Below are 14306 nucleotides of genomic sequence, written 5' to 3'. Positions count from 1 at the left end.
AGTGATTAACAGAGGGAAGGAGTGCTGGGGGATAGAAGAGGATAAAGAGCGGGTAAATGGTGATGGTAGGAGACTTGACTTTGGACGATGAACACACAATATGACATACAGATGATATATTATAGAACTGTACACTTGAAATCTATATAATCTATTAAACAGTGTCACCCCAATAAATTCAAAAAAAATTTAATTTATTTTAATTATGATCTCCCACTAAAATGTAGAAATGCGGAACTAAGAATAAAATTCATAGGTTTATAGTTCTTAAAATTCTATACATCAAAAACAAATATATAAATTATACACAAACAAATAAGAAACCAGTAAAATTCAAGTAAACAATATTAAGTTTACTATAAGATTCATGGAGTATTCTGCTGGAACTAAAGGGTGGGTGTTTAGAGTGGGGTGGTAGAGCCGCAGATTCAATTTTATATATAAAGCCTATACTTTCGGTTCAATAATACTAACAAAAGGAAGACCTGCTTACACAAATAGGCTTTAAAAATTTCATTAATGCATTTAGGCTTTGCTTGTTAGTTCAGGCCATTCAGATACATGAATAATCAAAATGAAGGCCTTGTTTTAATACATTAATGCGTACAAACCTGTAAGGGTAGAGAGGAAAGTCTACACTGAGCCATTTGGACACTGGCTCCACCTTGCCCAGGTTTCCTGGCAACAGCCCCAGAACTCAGAATGTGTGCCACAGAACACCAGCTTGGGAAACGCTGCTTTACAGAAAAGTTCAAAGAAGAAATTCTGCCCAGGAACTGTTTAAAACAATTGCTTTATTAATTAATCCTAGCTTACTAGGAGCTCTTCGGCTAAATAGCTCTACTTTTCAACAAATATGAAAAAAAAATGACAAATGTGTTCCATGCAATTTCCTTCCTACTGATCTGAAGGAAATGACTTGTTCCTCATGTCTAAGGGACTCCCTACACACATTCCTCTTCATTATCGTCCAAAGACTCCATGTTTAAAAAATATCTATCCCTGACCAATCACAGGAAGAGAAAAAAAATGCAATTTATGCTTCAAAAAATGCCCTCCATAGGAAAATGAATCACAAAACAATGTTTAATAAAAACATTAATATTCTAGTAACCTTTGTCATTTGGAGAAACTCTTCACAGGGAAGCGGCTCCTCCTGGGGGAGCTGACAAAGAGCCGTGCTGCTCATTTCTTCCAGAACCGCATCAATGCGGAACTCGATCAAATCGTTGACCCTGTCAACCAGCAATTCCAGGTCCTCTGTGGAAAAAAACAGAAGTGAATAAGAAAGATTAAGCATTTTGTTGTGTTTTGTTTTGTTTTTTTTTAATCCTCACCCGAGGATATTTTTCTATTGAGTTTTTGAGAGAGTGGAAGAGAGAGAGAAAGACAGAGAGAAACACATTGATTGGTTGCCTTCTGTGAGAGCCCTGACCCGAGCCCAGGGCTGGGGAGGAGCTGCAAGCGCGGTATGTGCCCTTGACCAGAATCGAACCCCGATCCTTCGGTCCACAGGCCCACGTTCTACCCACTGAGCCAAACCGGCTAGGGCTTGTGTTTTGTTCTTAAATCAACATTGGATTAAACTGCAGTAGTAAAACCAGGATTAAAGTCACTCCATACCAGTTTCAGTCTTGGTTTTCTCACACTATTCTTTCTTTGGCCAGTTTTCTAGTTTTCTCGGCCTACCTAACTCTGACTCAGACTTGAACACTCAGCTCAAATGCATCTCCCCGCGGAGGCTACCTGTGAGCTACACATACTCGTCCGGGCCCCTCCTCTCATACCGACATTGACCCTGAGCAGCCTTCCGTTCCTACATGTACCACATGGTCTCCTCTTGTGTCTTATCTTCCGGAATACATGTTTTTCAACCTTGCATCTTCAATACTTAGCCCAGTGCCTATGTCACAGGAGGTATTCAACAGATCTATTAAAGTAAAATTCCTTCAGTGTTTCTTTTACTGTCACTACCATTAGGTATATTTTAAGTTGTAGTGAAGTAATATTGAACACTAAGTTCTATGGACAGAATGGCCAATTCTGAAACAAATTAACAACTTTACTGCCAAAGTAGGAATGGTGGTTAATGGACTTCCATCTATGAAGTAAATACATTTTTTCCAACATTTCTCATAGAGTCAATTCTCTTTTTTTCCCCCTGATACTACTTTCTTCTAGGAAACAAAGTTAAAATTAAATACAGAAAAATCCATGTTATATATTCATGATGTATCAGAGATGCAAACACTTCCTTAAATAAATACCTGTACTTTCTAAAGAATAAAGCCCTAAAAGTTCCAATAGTTTCTAAGCTAATTATTAAAGAGGCTACTCGAGATACCAAATAGTTCTGCCTGGTAAGCTTACTCCTTACTAAAAGAAAGTCAACACTTTTATTTAAGCATGTGTGGGCTCAATAACATTCTTTATTACTTCTGATTCTTCAAAGCCTCCTCAGGGCCACCTGTGGTAAGCTGGTGTCTTTGAAGAATCTGACTGACTCCTCAAAGCATCTTCAAGGACCCACCTCCTTCTGTGCCCACCTCCCCTCCCAAGATGTCTACATCCTAATCCTCTGTAAATATTACCAAGGGGACTTTGCAGATGTGATCAAGTTAAGGATCTTGAGATGTGGAGATTGTCCTGGATTATACAGGTGGGGCCGAGGTAGCCATTAAGGGTCCTTATAATTGGGAAGTAAGAGGGTCAGAGTCAGAAGACAGGGTGACTACTGAGGTGGAGAGACAGACAGAAAGAGATTAGAAGATACTAAGCTGCTGGCTTTGAGGATGGAGTGACCAGCAGCCAAAGGATGTAGGCAGCCTCTGGACCCTGGAAATTCTCTCCCTGGGTAGGCAAGGAGAATAGCAACATCTAAGTCTTCTGGGGGAAAAACCCTTCATACTGTGTTCCAAACTGTGTTCCACTACCCACCACAGAATGTCTAAAAGGTGTTAATATGTTCTCCTAGAAGGCAGCCACGGAATTCTGGGAAATGCCCCAAACAGCCCACTTTTGGTGACCACTGGGCAATGGCATATTAAAGGCTATGTGAAGTCCTACAGAATAGAAGCCTGCCTGGCTTTGCTCCACTTCAATCTCCCAGGCTTCTCTGAGCCCAGATCCCTTCTTTGCAGCATTCCTGTACACATTCTGGGAAGTTGTACTTTTAGGAATATACCACCTTACATATATTTTAAGTGTATTACATCCATCATTAAGTACAATGATTGAAATTTCTTTTGAGAGCCAAATTTTTTAAACTTAAACTATATAGGTAGGTACATTGTTATTAACTTAATTAGGGTACTCCTAAGGCTTAGGAAGAGCCACAATTAAGGGGCCAAAGAGCCACATGTGGCTCGCGAGCTGCAGTTTGCTGACCACGGCACTAACCTATTAGTATAAAAGGCTGAATGACTCTGAAGATCCTTTAAATTCTAATGTCAACAAGTATATTTTACAATGTAGTTAATCTCTGGGGATAAAATTAAACAGCGAATATATGTACTTTACAGGAAATTAATGGATTCATATATTTTGGTAAAATTCCTTGGGAAACAGATTAAAAATTACACTCCCCATTTCATGATTTATATCACAATATCTGTAAGAAATTACACAATAGTTGTTAAGAACGCAACCTTTCCAATTGAGAAGTAATAGCCATTTAGACAGACTTACTGATCTTAGCAAAAGCGTGTTTCAAGTATGTCTCAATGTTCAGGGATGTCCAGGTCAGTGCAGCCAGGCCGGGTTGGAGAGCCTCGTCCACTTTAGCCAAGTGAGGGACCATCAGTGGCTCTATGATGGGAGGCATTTTTGACTTCACTCTCTGATATTCCGCCAGCATCATCTGCAATGAAATGGGGGTCAAATAATCACTATTTCACTTTTAATATCTATTAATATCACTTCTTTTAATCCAAAAAGATGACTTTTACTTAGGTCCAGCTGTAGGACTCCAGCAGCAGCCTGCGGTAGAGTGCCCCAAAGTAAGACTAGAACAGAAGATAAGAAATGGCTCCATAAATACACATTCCTAACCTGATAAAACACAACTGAGGAGGCAAGAAAAAGAATTTAAGAGTAATAGTTTCTTACATCCTACCCAGCCCAAAAGGGGAGAAAGGATTTTAGGCCAGGTGACTTTGCTAAACCAGGTGAAGTCACATTACCAGTGCCTTAGCCTGTGTATCACTAAGCTCATGTAGTCAACTTTATACGCTGGTACCCCATGCTTCCTGCTCCTCTGGGCACTTCCGATGGACCATACTCATCACCCAAAGGGTCACCAGAGGTCTGCTCAGCCCATTGCCGGAATTGTAAGCCAAGTCCTGATGCAAGATCCAAAGCTTACAAAGAGTCAGGAACCAGTGTTGATATTATCAGGAGTCATAGCTTTAAGTATCACCCATATGCCAAAGACAACCAAATATTTTTTTCATTAAATTCACTGGGGTGACATTGGTTAATAAAATTATATACAACCCGATGTATATCTCCAGCCCAGACCTCAATCCTGAAGTCTAGATTCATACATGGCAAACACCTACTCAATACTTCCACTTGAAAATATAGCAGACATTTTAAGGTTAACATGTCCAAAACTGAGTCTATTCTTCTCCACAACGTTATCTGCCCAAAGCATTCTCCATCTCAACAGATGGCAACTCCATCCATCCAGTTCTCAGGCCAACACTCAGAGTCATCCTCGATTCCGCTCTTTAACTCATACCTACATGCAATCCATCAAGATATCTTGTTTGCTCCATACTCAAAAAGAGATCCTACATGTGACTTGCTTGCCACTGCTACCACCATCATTGACTCTCACCTAAATGATTGTAATAGTCTACCATTGTCTCCCTGCTTCCACTCACGCCCCTAGAGTCTAATTTAGCAGCAAGAGTAATCCTTTCAAAATGTTAAGTTGGATCCTGTCATTCCTCTATTTATATGGCCACATGGCTTCCCATCTTAGTCAGGGCTACAGCTCGTATGTTGGTCTGCAAAGATCTACCCAATCTGGACTCCACTACTTCGCTGATTTCATCTCTAATCACTCCTTTCCTCTTTTACCTGCTCCTGCCCTAATGTCTTCCTTAGCCTCAGGGCCTTTGTATCTCCCTCAAATAATTATTCAAATAGCATCTTTTCAATTAGGCCTACCCTGACCACCTATTTAAGATCCTAAACTATAACCAAAATCCCCTGCATACTCTTTCTTCTTTACCCTATTTTTTCCATAGCACTTATCACTTTCTGATCAGACTATATAATTTACATATTTATAATATTCATTATTTATTTTCTGTCTTAACTAGAATATAAGTTCTATAGCAACAAGAATTTTGTCTGCTTTGTTTAATGTGTCTGAAACAGTACCTGGCACACGGGAGATGATAAATCCTATATCTCTAATTGATTAATTAGTTCTCATTGGAAGGAGCATTTGTGATCAGAAACTCATGGATTCTGGTCCTCACTGAAATTTACCTGTTGTTAATGTTGAACTGTACCAGTAACTTGTAAATTTGTTACCATTTTTAAATAAAAGGTACTTTTTATGATAATGTTAATATCAACAATAATTAATTATAATAAAGTAACTTTAATGCACTGGTTAAATACAATTGTTTTTAAGCTCATATTTTTAATGTGCATGTTGGTGTTTTTTTTGTCATTAGATCAATGTTGCCCAAAGTGTTTTCCCTAAAATCTGAGCCCCAGAGATTCCATAAGAAAAACTATCTCTGGATGGACAAGTTTGGAAAACACTATACATATCTCCCCTCTTGGACAGTCAACTAATATTACCAATTCTGAGAAAACTGCAAGAAGGAAGTAAGAAGCCTAGTAGAATTTATGACTGTTGTTAAAGCCAACATTTCCCAAATGGGCCAAATAATCTTTTTTTAATACAACACTTTTTCACAATTTCTATATAGCCTTCCAATTTCCATAAAAGCCACTTTCAAAAAGCCTAAATTCAAAGGTCCTATTATAGCAACTACTTATACATTTCCTGAAGCTTTTCTCCACTGCCTTCCTTTTTTTCATTGCCCATCACTTATTCTATTTGGGAAGCAGTTCTTACAATCACCTTTCTGTGTCCAGCCTTAATCCTTTAATTCCATGAAGTATTACTCATCCATTTTATAAATGAGAAACTAAGGCTTAGGAGGGTAAAGGAATTTGCCCAAAGATAACTGTTTGAATCCAGATCAAATTGGCTTCAGAATCTATACTTGTAGCTACTGGCTCATCTCTTTCTACTTTGAGCTGCCTTCCAAGAAATAGATGAAGAATGCAAGCTCTCAGCTACTTTGCATATCTGTAGAGGCCTGAAAGCTGAATTAAACATTTAGCACAATAACTCTGTGACACCTGAGATGGTTCCCCTAATCTGCCACTAATCTGCTCTTACCAGCTACTCATGTAGGTAGGAACCTTTAACTCTTTCCACCTTCAAGATATGATAAATGTTAATCAGATGACAATGTATTTGCTCAGATTGTCATTTACAACTGAGGTGGTTTAAAAACATTCTTTGACCCTCCTCTCTGCATGGGCGGGATCTATGCCCCCTCTCCTTGGAGCTGGGTGGGCTTATGGAGCCCAACAGAGCATAACAGAATTGATGCCATGAGACATTGAGGCTGCCCTAAAGACCATAAGACTTCCTCCTTATTTACTTAACACCTGCTCTTGGAACCCTGAGTTGCCATTTAAGAAATTCTACTACCCTGAGGTCTCTATACTGGAAGTCCACATGTAATTGGTCCAGTCCTTAGTGCCAGCTGAGCGAAGCTTCCAGCCATCCCCACCAAAGAACCAGACAGAAGAATAGGGCCATCTTAGACCTTCAAGACTGAACATCTGCCAGCTGAACTAAATAACCTTAGTGCCACACGGAACAGGAAAATCACCTTGCCAAGCCTTGCTTAAATGCTTTACCCACAAAATCATGAGATATAATGAAATGGTTGTTTTAAGCCACTACATTGTGAGGTCCTTTGCTACATGCAACAGATAACTGAAACAATTCTGTGGACAAAATTATCATCAGTGATATTATATTTTTTAATGTATTTTGATTGATTTCAGAGAGGAAGGGAGAGGAAAGGGAGATAGAAACATCATTGATGAGAGAAAATCATTGAGCATTGATCAGCTGTCTCCTGCACGCCCCCTACTGGGGATCAAGCCTGAAACCCCCGGCCTGTGCCCTGACTGGATATCAAACCGTGACCTCCTGGTTCAGAGGTCAACGCTCAGCACTTAGCCACACTGACTGGGCTTATAAATATTATATCTTAATAAAAAAAATACTATTTTCTTTGTAAATATGTACACTGACTAGGTGATTTTCCTGACATGCAAGAAAAGTCTAAAAGGGAATCCCAACATGCATGTCTGTTGCCAATATTAGCTTTCTAATATAACATGGAGGAGTAGAAAAACAGCAGACTCAAAGTCTGGTTTCTGGTCCCACTTCTGCCACTTATTAGCTATGAGACTTTGGCTAAGTAATTTCTGAGGTACAGTTTTGTCATCTGTAAAATGCTATAATAATTTTTGTCCTTACTGGACATGATTTTGGAACATATCTAATGGAACAATAAACATGAAAATGGTTTAAAATGTAGAACATTGTGCAAATGCATGGCCTTCTGGCCTCCTATCATGTTAACCACTATAAAATTGTAACAATGGTCCATCTTGTCAAATATTATACCTGCATCTCTGGGCACCACTTGTCACTGCTGACCAATGTCTCCCTCATGAAACTTTTCTTACCCTTGACTTCCTTGACACTCAGTTTCCTCCCACCTCAAAGGCCAATCTTTAATTTTATTGGCATATTCGGCCTCTTTTCTCAGACCTGTTAATATTGGAGCTCGTCAGGGTTTGGTCTAGGCCCTCTACTTTTCTTTATCTACATTCTCTTCTTTGGAGATCTCATGAGACAATGACTTTAAATAGCAACTATATTCTGATAACTTTCAAATGTATGTCATCTTCACTTTTGACTTCTGCACTCAACTCCAGACTTACAATCTATCTACATAGATAACACCTCCTCTTTGATCTCTAAAAATCATCTTATACATAAGGTGGCAACAAATGATTCCCTCCTGCACCCTAAAATAAACTAGTTCCAGACTTTGCCATCTCTGTAAGCGGAACATCCATTCAGGACCAATGTACGTTATTGAGCAAGTTGAGCAGACTGTAACCTACGCAAGCAGTAGTCTGCAACAGCCATACTTGAAGTAAATCCATTGAGTTGCTCACACTAAAACCAAAGAACTCACCCTTGAGATCTCCCCTAACCTGCCTGTTGATATACGTCTCTAATTTACTGATCTATTACTTGGCTGACATCCTAGTTCAAGCTACCATCATCTCCATCCTGACTGGCTTCACAGCCTTCAAACTGACTTCACAGTGACATGCTTGTTACCATAAAATATATTCGCCGCCCAGCAATAAGAATGATGTTTATTGTGAAAGACATCATCATCATCATGCCTTTTTTCCTGCTCAAATTTCTCCAATGGCGTCCTGGAGCACTCAAACTTATAACCTTGGTCTGCAAGATCTGTAATGACCTGGCCTTGCCACCTCCACAGCCTCATTCCATGGCACTCTCCCCATCAGTCATTCCACTCCAGTCATCCTGGGCACTTTCTATTCCTCAAGAGTGACACGTCACCATTTTTTCTAAAATGCAAGCTGGAGCTAGCCAGAATGGAGGGGGGAGGGGGGGCGCACTATACCTTCATGTTACTGAAGTTCTTTTTGTATATATCCCGTTTCTGGAAAAGAGCAGCTGCCAGGGATGAAACCTCCAGACCCATCTGTGACATGCACTCTGTTTCTCTAAATAAGGTCAATATCTGAGGGTCAAAGTTTACAAACAATTCTCCCGTGCCTGGAGCCTTCACCAATAAAGAAGCCTCAAGTCCTATGTGAATTCCTTCAATCTGTGAGAAGAAATCAACATTATTACCATTAGAAAGTTCAATACATACACAGAACATACAGCTCAGCCATTCCTGGGAGAGAATCATTAAGTGTTCTTCCATGGAGCTGAGCTTCTCAAAAAGACAATGGGGTCACTCAGTCTTCTCCTAAGTTCACTTCAGAAAAGGGCCTTCAGGTCTTTGGTCATAATGTTGCACAATCGATTCAACAAAATGCATGGGTCATGATTCTCTCACATCGACATCTAAGTGGATACCGCAATTAATGGTGACTTCTCAAACCATTTAGCTTCTTGATACCTTCATTTCTACTCAGTTATTTTTTTCCTAATATAAGTATCATAAAAGCCTACTAAACTCAATTTTCAGTTATTTGGAAAAGCAATGAAGACCACTATGGAGGCATCTCTATATTGGCTCAGATACCAAAAGGTGGACCAGAAAAATGAAAAACCATTTTTCAGGCCTAAAAAGGTTGAATTTTATCCTCCAAAATACAAAAACAAAAGCAAAAAACAAACAAACAAACAAAAAACCTTTTTGCCAATCTACAAGGGTTGGTAGGGTTTGAAATGTAATTTGATTAACCTAGTATAGCCAAGGAAAACTTAAGACTTTAACACTCAGTAGTGTTCACTGACACATTAAGAAAATGAATGGAGGAAAAGAAGAAAGAAATCCTAACCAACCAAGTAAAAGAACCAATAAACAGGACCTTCTCCCTTAGGAGTTTGTAACTAAATAAAAATGAGTTTATTACCTGACTATGATTTTTTTTCACAATGAATCATTATTTTTCTTCATGGACATATTACACTCTTTGGCTGATTACCCACCTATATTCAACCAAGCCTGTCATAAAATACCTGCAAACTCAACTTTCTACCAAAATAAAACTGTTCAATGCTAGCAGAGGGTTTCCCATTGATTGGCAATGGAGACATCTTTGAAGAACATAAATGTACAGACTTACTTGTTGAAGCCACGCCCTGTGGTAGAGAACCTCAAACTCCAGGAGTACCTTGGCCACCCTGTTGTAGTTACGGATCACGGGTCTGGCTTCCGCCGTCCGCAGCACGCTTGGGTGCTGCTGGAAAAGCTGCATCGGTTGCTGAATCCTGTGGAAGAGCTGACGGGCCCACAGAATCTTCCCGGCAATGGGAGGCTGGTCTCGGGCCAACGGAGGATCACACTTCTGCTTTGTATACAGCTTTGCAATCATATCAATGTCAGCCCCATAGTTTTTGAGGATACACCGGTATTTGTCATCAATACCCAGATTGGGTATATTCAATCTGATTTTTTTAAAGTGAAACACTTGAATTAATGAGACAATATCCAGCAATCTCTTTTATTAAGACATTTTAAAACATATGCTAATGAAAGAAAATAAGATATTTGGCTACTTTTTAAAAAATAGTATCAACCCATCATATTGCAATAAAGTGGTTTCTAAAATACAGTGTCAATCTTTAAAATATAGGAAAAACTAGATACATTTTTTAATTACTTGAACATTAAGTAATATAATGATAGGCAGTCACAACTTAGAAAATTGTTCTCAATTTTTTACCTTTCAAATTTCTTTAACATACTTAGAGCTTGATTTGTGTTTCGAATCTTTTCAAATGTAACATCCATGAAGTTCTGCAACTCTTTCTAAAACAGAATAAAGTCTGATTATGAACAATGAATCAGCATTGGGGAAAGTCCTATTTAGCATCAAGATAAAAGAGCTTCTCATTCTCTACAAGCACATGTAATAGAGGACAAAATAGAACAGAAAACTTCATACTCGCTTGAGCCTGAAAGAAAGGTAAAATGCCCAGAAGCCAGAACACAGAGTGGCTACAGAGCCAGAGCAGTCTTAGGAGTTGGCCCGTGGCAGGGTCCAGATGTACTGGGTCCGATACAGAACCTGGGTTGGGCACTGAGTCTTTATCAATGTGGGTAGAGAAGTTGTGGGGTCCTAACACTCTCAACAGACCCCTGCAGAAAGCCAAGGCACTTGAAGTGCTGTCCAGCCCATGCAAGGGGGGTTTAAATGACTGTCTACAAGTTGGGGAAAGCAGCAGGGGATCTTGCCATCCGGCCAAGGCTGTGAATAGATAAAACAAGCCCTTTACTTTATAAAAGAGCCCAATGATGAGTATTTTCTACTTCACAGGACATGGGTCTCTTTCATAACTGCCCACCTACCACTGCAGTGCAGAGGCAGCCATAGACGACCCAGGAACAATCAGGCAGGGCCGGATTTGACCCAAGGGCATAGTTTACAGAGCCCTGTCCTAAAGCGATTGAAATTCCATGCCAGTGCACACCTAGATGAGGGGTCTGAGTTACACTACGCATGAGAGGAGAGAGGTCTAACCCAAGAAATTAACGTAAGAGCTAGTCTGGGATGGCAAAACCACGGGGGCCCAGCAGAAGGAACACAAGGCCACTCCACAGAAACACTGCCACAGCCCAGGCCATGAGACCCCTCCAGGAAAAAAATATCTCCCAAGAAGATAAGTTCAAAAAGAATGACCTAAATATCTTAAAGCCCTTAAATCTATTTTCCAAAATGAGTTTCATTATGGGTTGTTCTGAGAACCTCACACATCTTATAGGACTATATAATTTTGTCCAAAAAAATAAAAATAACTGAACCTAAAAACAAAGCACATGATTTAGTCTTTTTTCAGTCTCAGATTTAGCACAGAGTTGTCATTAAAAATCTACATTGAGTTAAATAAAAGACAGAAAAATTCATTATTTTTCTATTTCGTGCTTTAAGGGAAAGTTCCAATAAATTCTTTTTTCTCAATTTACCAGAAAGAAGTTTTAAGCCTCTACAATTCTAAAGAGATCAATAATTTATGTAGTGATCAAATTGGGAAGCCAGTTGCATGTGCAGTGAAAATTAGTACGGAGATGAGCTTCACTCTACATAAGATGACCAGTTGGAAATATCCAGGACCCCACTGGAAAATCTTAACCCTTGAAGAAATGTTGCTATCTGGGAGCAAGCCACAATGCTCCCTGAACCATTGAACAAAACTTCCAAGCTGAAGAATGGCTAACCCTACTTACACTGTGCCTCCAATACTTCTCACTCTTCTACTGAAATTTTCAAGAACAGTGCAGTTGGCCTACGCAAGGAAATACTCAAGTATTTTCACACATAAAAACCTCTGAGTGTAAATTATGCAGAACTGGAGCATTGGCAATGCCTCCACTCCCTCCAACTTCAGACACCAGCAAATCTTCACTGAGCCCTGTCAATGGAACCTGATTTTCCTTGTTTTTCCACCCTATAACTTCACAAAGACCTACACTGAGCTCTCTATGAATATCTAAGACCTTGAATTAGTCTTCTTTTTCTCTCTGAGCATTAGGTCTGTTCTGACAGTCTTTTGGAGTCCAGGCAAGGAATTCTCACACTAGTCCTCTTACATGGCCTCCCAGCTCCTACTCAGTTTTCTGTTTACCCTGTAAGTGCCAGCATGAACTCTCAATCTGGACAGGATTCCAGGCTCTGGTTGCTTTGACAGAGGAGTCCTGCACACAACCCTGATCTGAATCACTCACGTACCCACCCCACCCCCCAGGGTTTCATCCTGGAGATGCCACAGTTACTGAGCCTCTCCATTCCTGTCTCCAAAACTAATCTCCTCCCCCTTACATCCCATCCAGAGTCATGGGAGGGTTGGGATTTTCACCCTGACTTTATAGAGAAAAGGGCTGAATTCATGAATTAATTAAAGGAGAAAGTGTAGACAGTTAAGAGAAAGAGGGTGGAGAAAGGGTCAAAGAAATTAAACGGAAAGTAGTTGTCCAGCCAAAGGGAGAAATGGACCATTATTGAGATGGACTATAAGACATTAATAGCATTGAGTTTTTAAAAAGAAAAGATTAAAGAGAATGGGAACTGTCTATAACTAATGCTTAAAACCAGGCTGTAGGACAATTATAAAGTTATATTCTCGGTATTATAAAAAGCAGACACAGGCTTGAAAAGGTCTCCCCATCCCACTCATTTCCCTCCATTTACTTGGAAAAAATAAACACCGTTCTGGCATCAAGCATCACCTCCTCTCTGAGCCTTCGCTCCTCCCAGACAAGCAGAGTGTGGGGCTGTTTTTTTCTTAGGCTCACATCCTGCCTTGTGGGTCATAGCAATTCTCAGATTCTACATTATGTTTTGTAGGCCTGTCCTCCCTCTAACTTTCTTTAGGAATTCTCTGGACTTTGATCTTTGGATCCCCAAGGCCTGGTACAATATCAGAATATTATACTTCTAATATTATAATTATACACACACACACACACACTTGTGTTTATATCATAACACATATCTGCTTTCTGTCTGCTGTGAGCTGTGAGAGCAAATCTACTTGACTTATTTCTATATTCATAACCCACAGCATAGAAGCCTAATACATAATTGATGTACAGTAAATGCTTGTTTAATTACAATCAATCTAGTTCTTATTAAATCATTACCCAGACTTTAATTCCACAAATATTCTTTGCTCTCCAATTATAGGTGCCACCCACCAGGCCCTGGAGACACAAATAGGAATGAACATGATTCCTGCCCTCAAGATGTTCACCATCGACTTATATTCCACATATAAGCTAAGGAAGTACCAGATAGCAGAAAGTGCTGGGAAACAGGTGAAGACTGACACATGCACATTGACCAGAGAGCACAGAATTAGGATCTGCCACTGTCCATCAATTTCCAACAAGAAGAGATCAAGATCTGTTGTCCTTATGTCTGAATCCTCCCCTAAACTTGGTCACTGCCGAAATTATTATAGGCATTACATCTTCCTAGCAACTGAAATGTGTCTTATAACATAATGGTTAAAAACTTAAGTCCTGGAGCAGAGTGCCTGGGCTTAATCTCCACACCACCACCTATTGCTGTGACTTCGGGCAAGTCAGATAACCTCAAAGAGCCTCATTTTCTCCTCTGAAAAATGAGGACACTAAGAGCACTCACCTTACAGGATAATTAAAACCTATAAAGTGCTTAGAACAGTACCTGACATATAGAATTAGCCAGTTTTCTTATGATTCTACCACTAACCCACCCCTCCAAAATGCCTGAGTTATTTTTTCCTTAAAGTGTACCAACTTTTTTCTTTTCTAGAAAAGAAGTAAAAGATGGCCATTTTCCTTTTATAATCAGAATAGTGCAAATTTTTGCCTCAGTGGGATGAAGAAAAAGTCTGGAGATTAATTATGATAGAAATCTATTGGGTTGTCTCTTCACCTTACCCTCCTCGATTCTCCTCCTCTGATAGAAAATATTTCACA

General features: G+C 39.7%; 1 protein-coding gene across 1 annotated transcript in view; it reads right to left on the bottom strand.

Annotated features, from left to right (window-relative positions):
- Positions 1–14306, bottom strand: part of DNAH5 (dynein, axonemal, heavy chain 5) — a 190913-nt gene that overhangs the window by 138304 nt on the left and 38303 nt on the right. Inside the window, exons 13-17 of the mRNA XM_015567634.1 lie at positions 10570–10655; positions 9970–10291; positions 8790–8996; positions 3688–3859; positions 1115–1260 (exon numbers count right to left, since the gene is read on the bottom strand). Coding sequence (XP_015423120.1) covers positions 1115–1260; positions 3688–3859; positions 8790–8996; positions 9970–10291; positions 10570–10655 — 933 coding nt within the window. The remainder of the gene's footprint in view (positions 1–1114; positions 1261–3687; positions 3860–8789; positions 8997–9969; positions 10292–10569; positions 10656–14306) is intronic.

The sequence above is a fragment of the Myotis davidii genome, unplaced genomic scaffold (genome assembly GCF_000327345.1).
Source record: "Myotis davidii unplaced genomic scaffold, ASM32734v1 scaffold143, whole genome shotgun sequence".
NCBI classification, from domain to species: domain Eukaryota; kingdom Metazoa; phylum Chordata; class Mammalia; order Chiroptera; family Vespertilionidae; genus Myotis; species Myotis davidii.
This window is presented reverse-complemented; position numbering and strand designations above follow the sequence as displayed.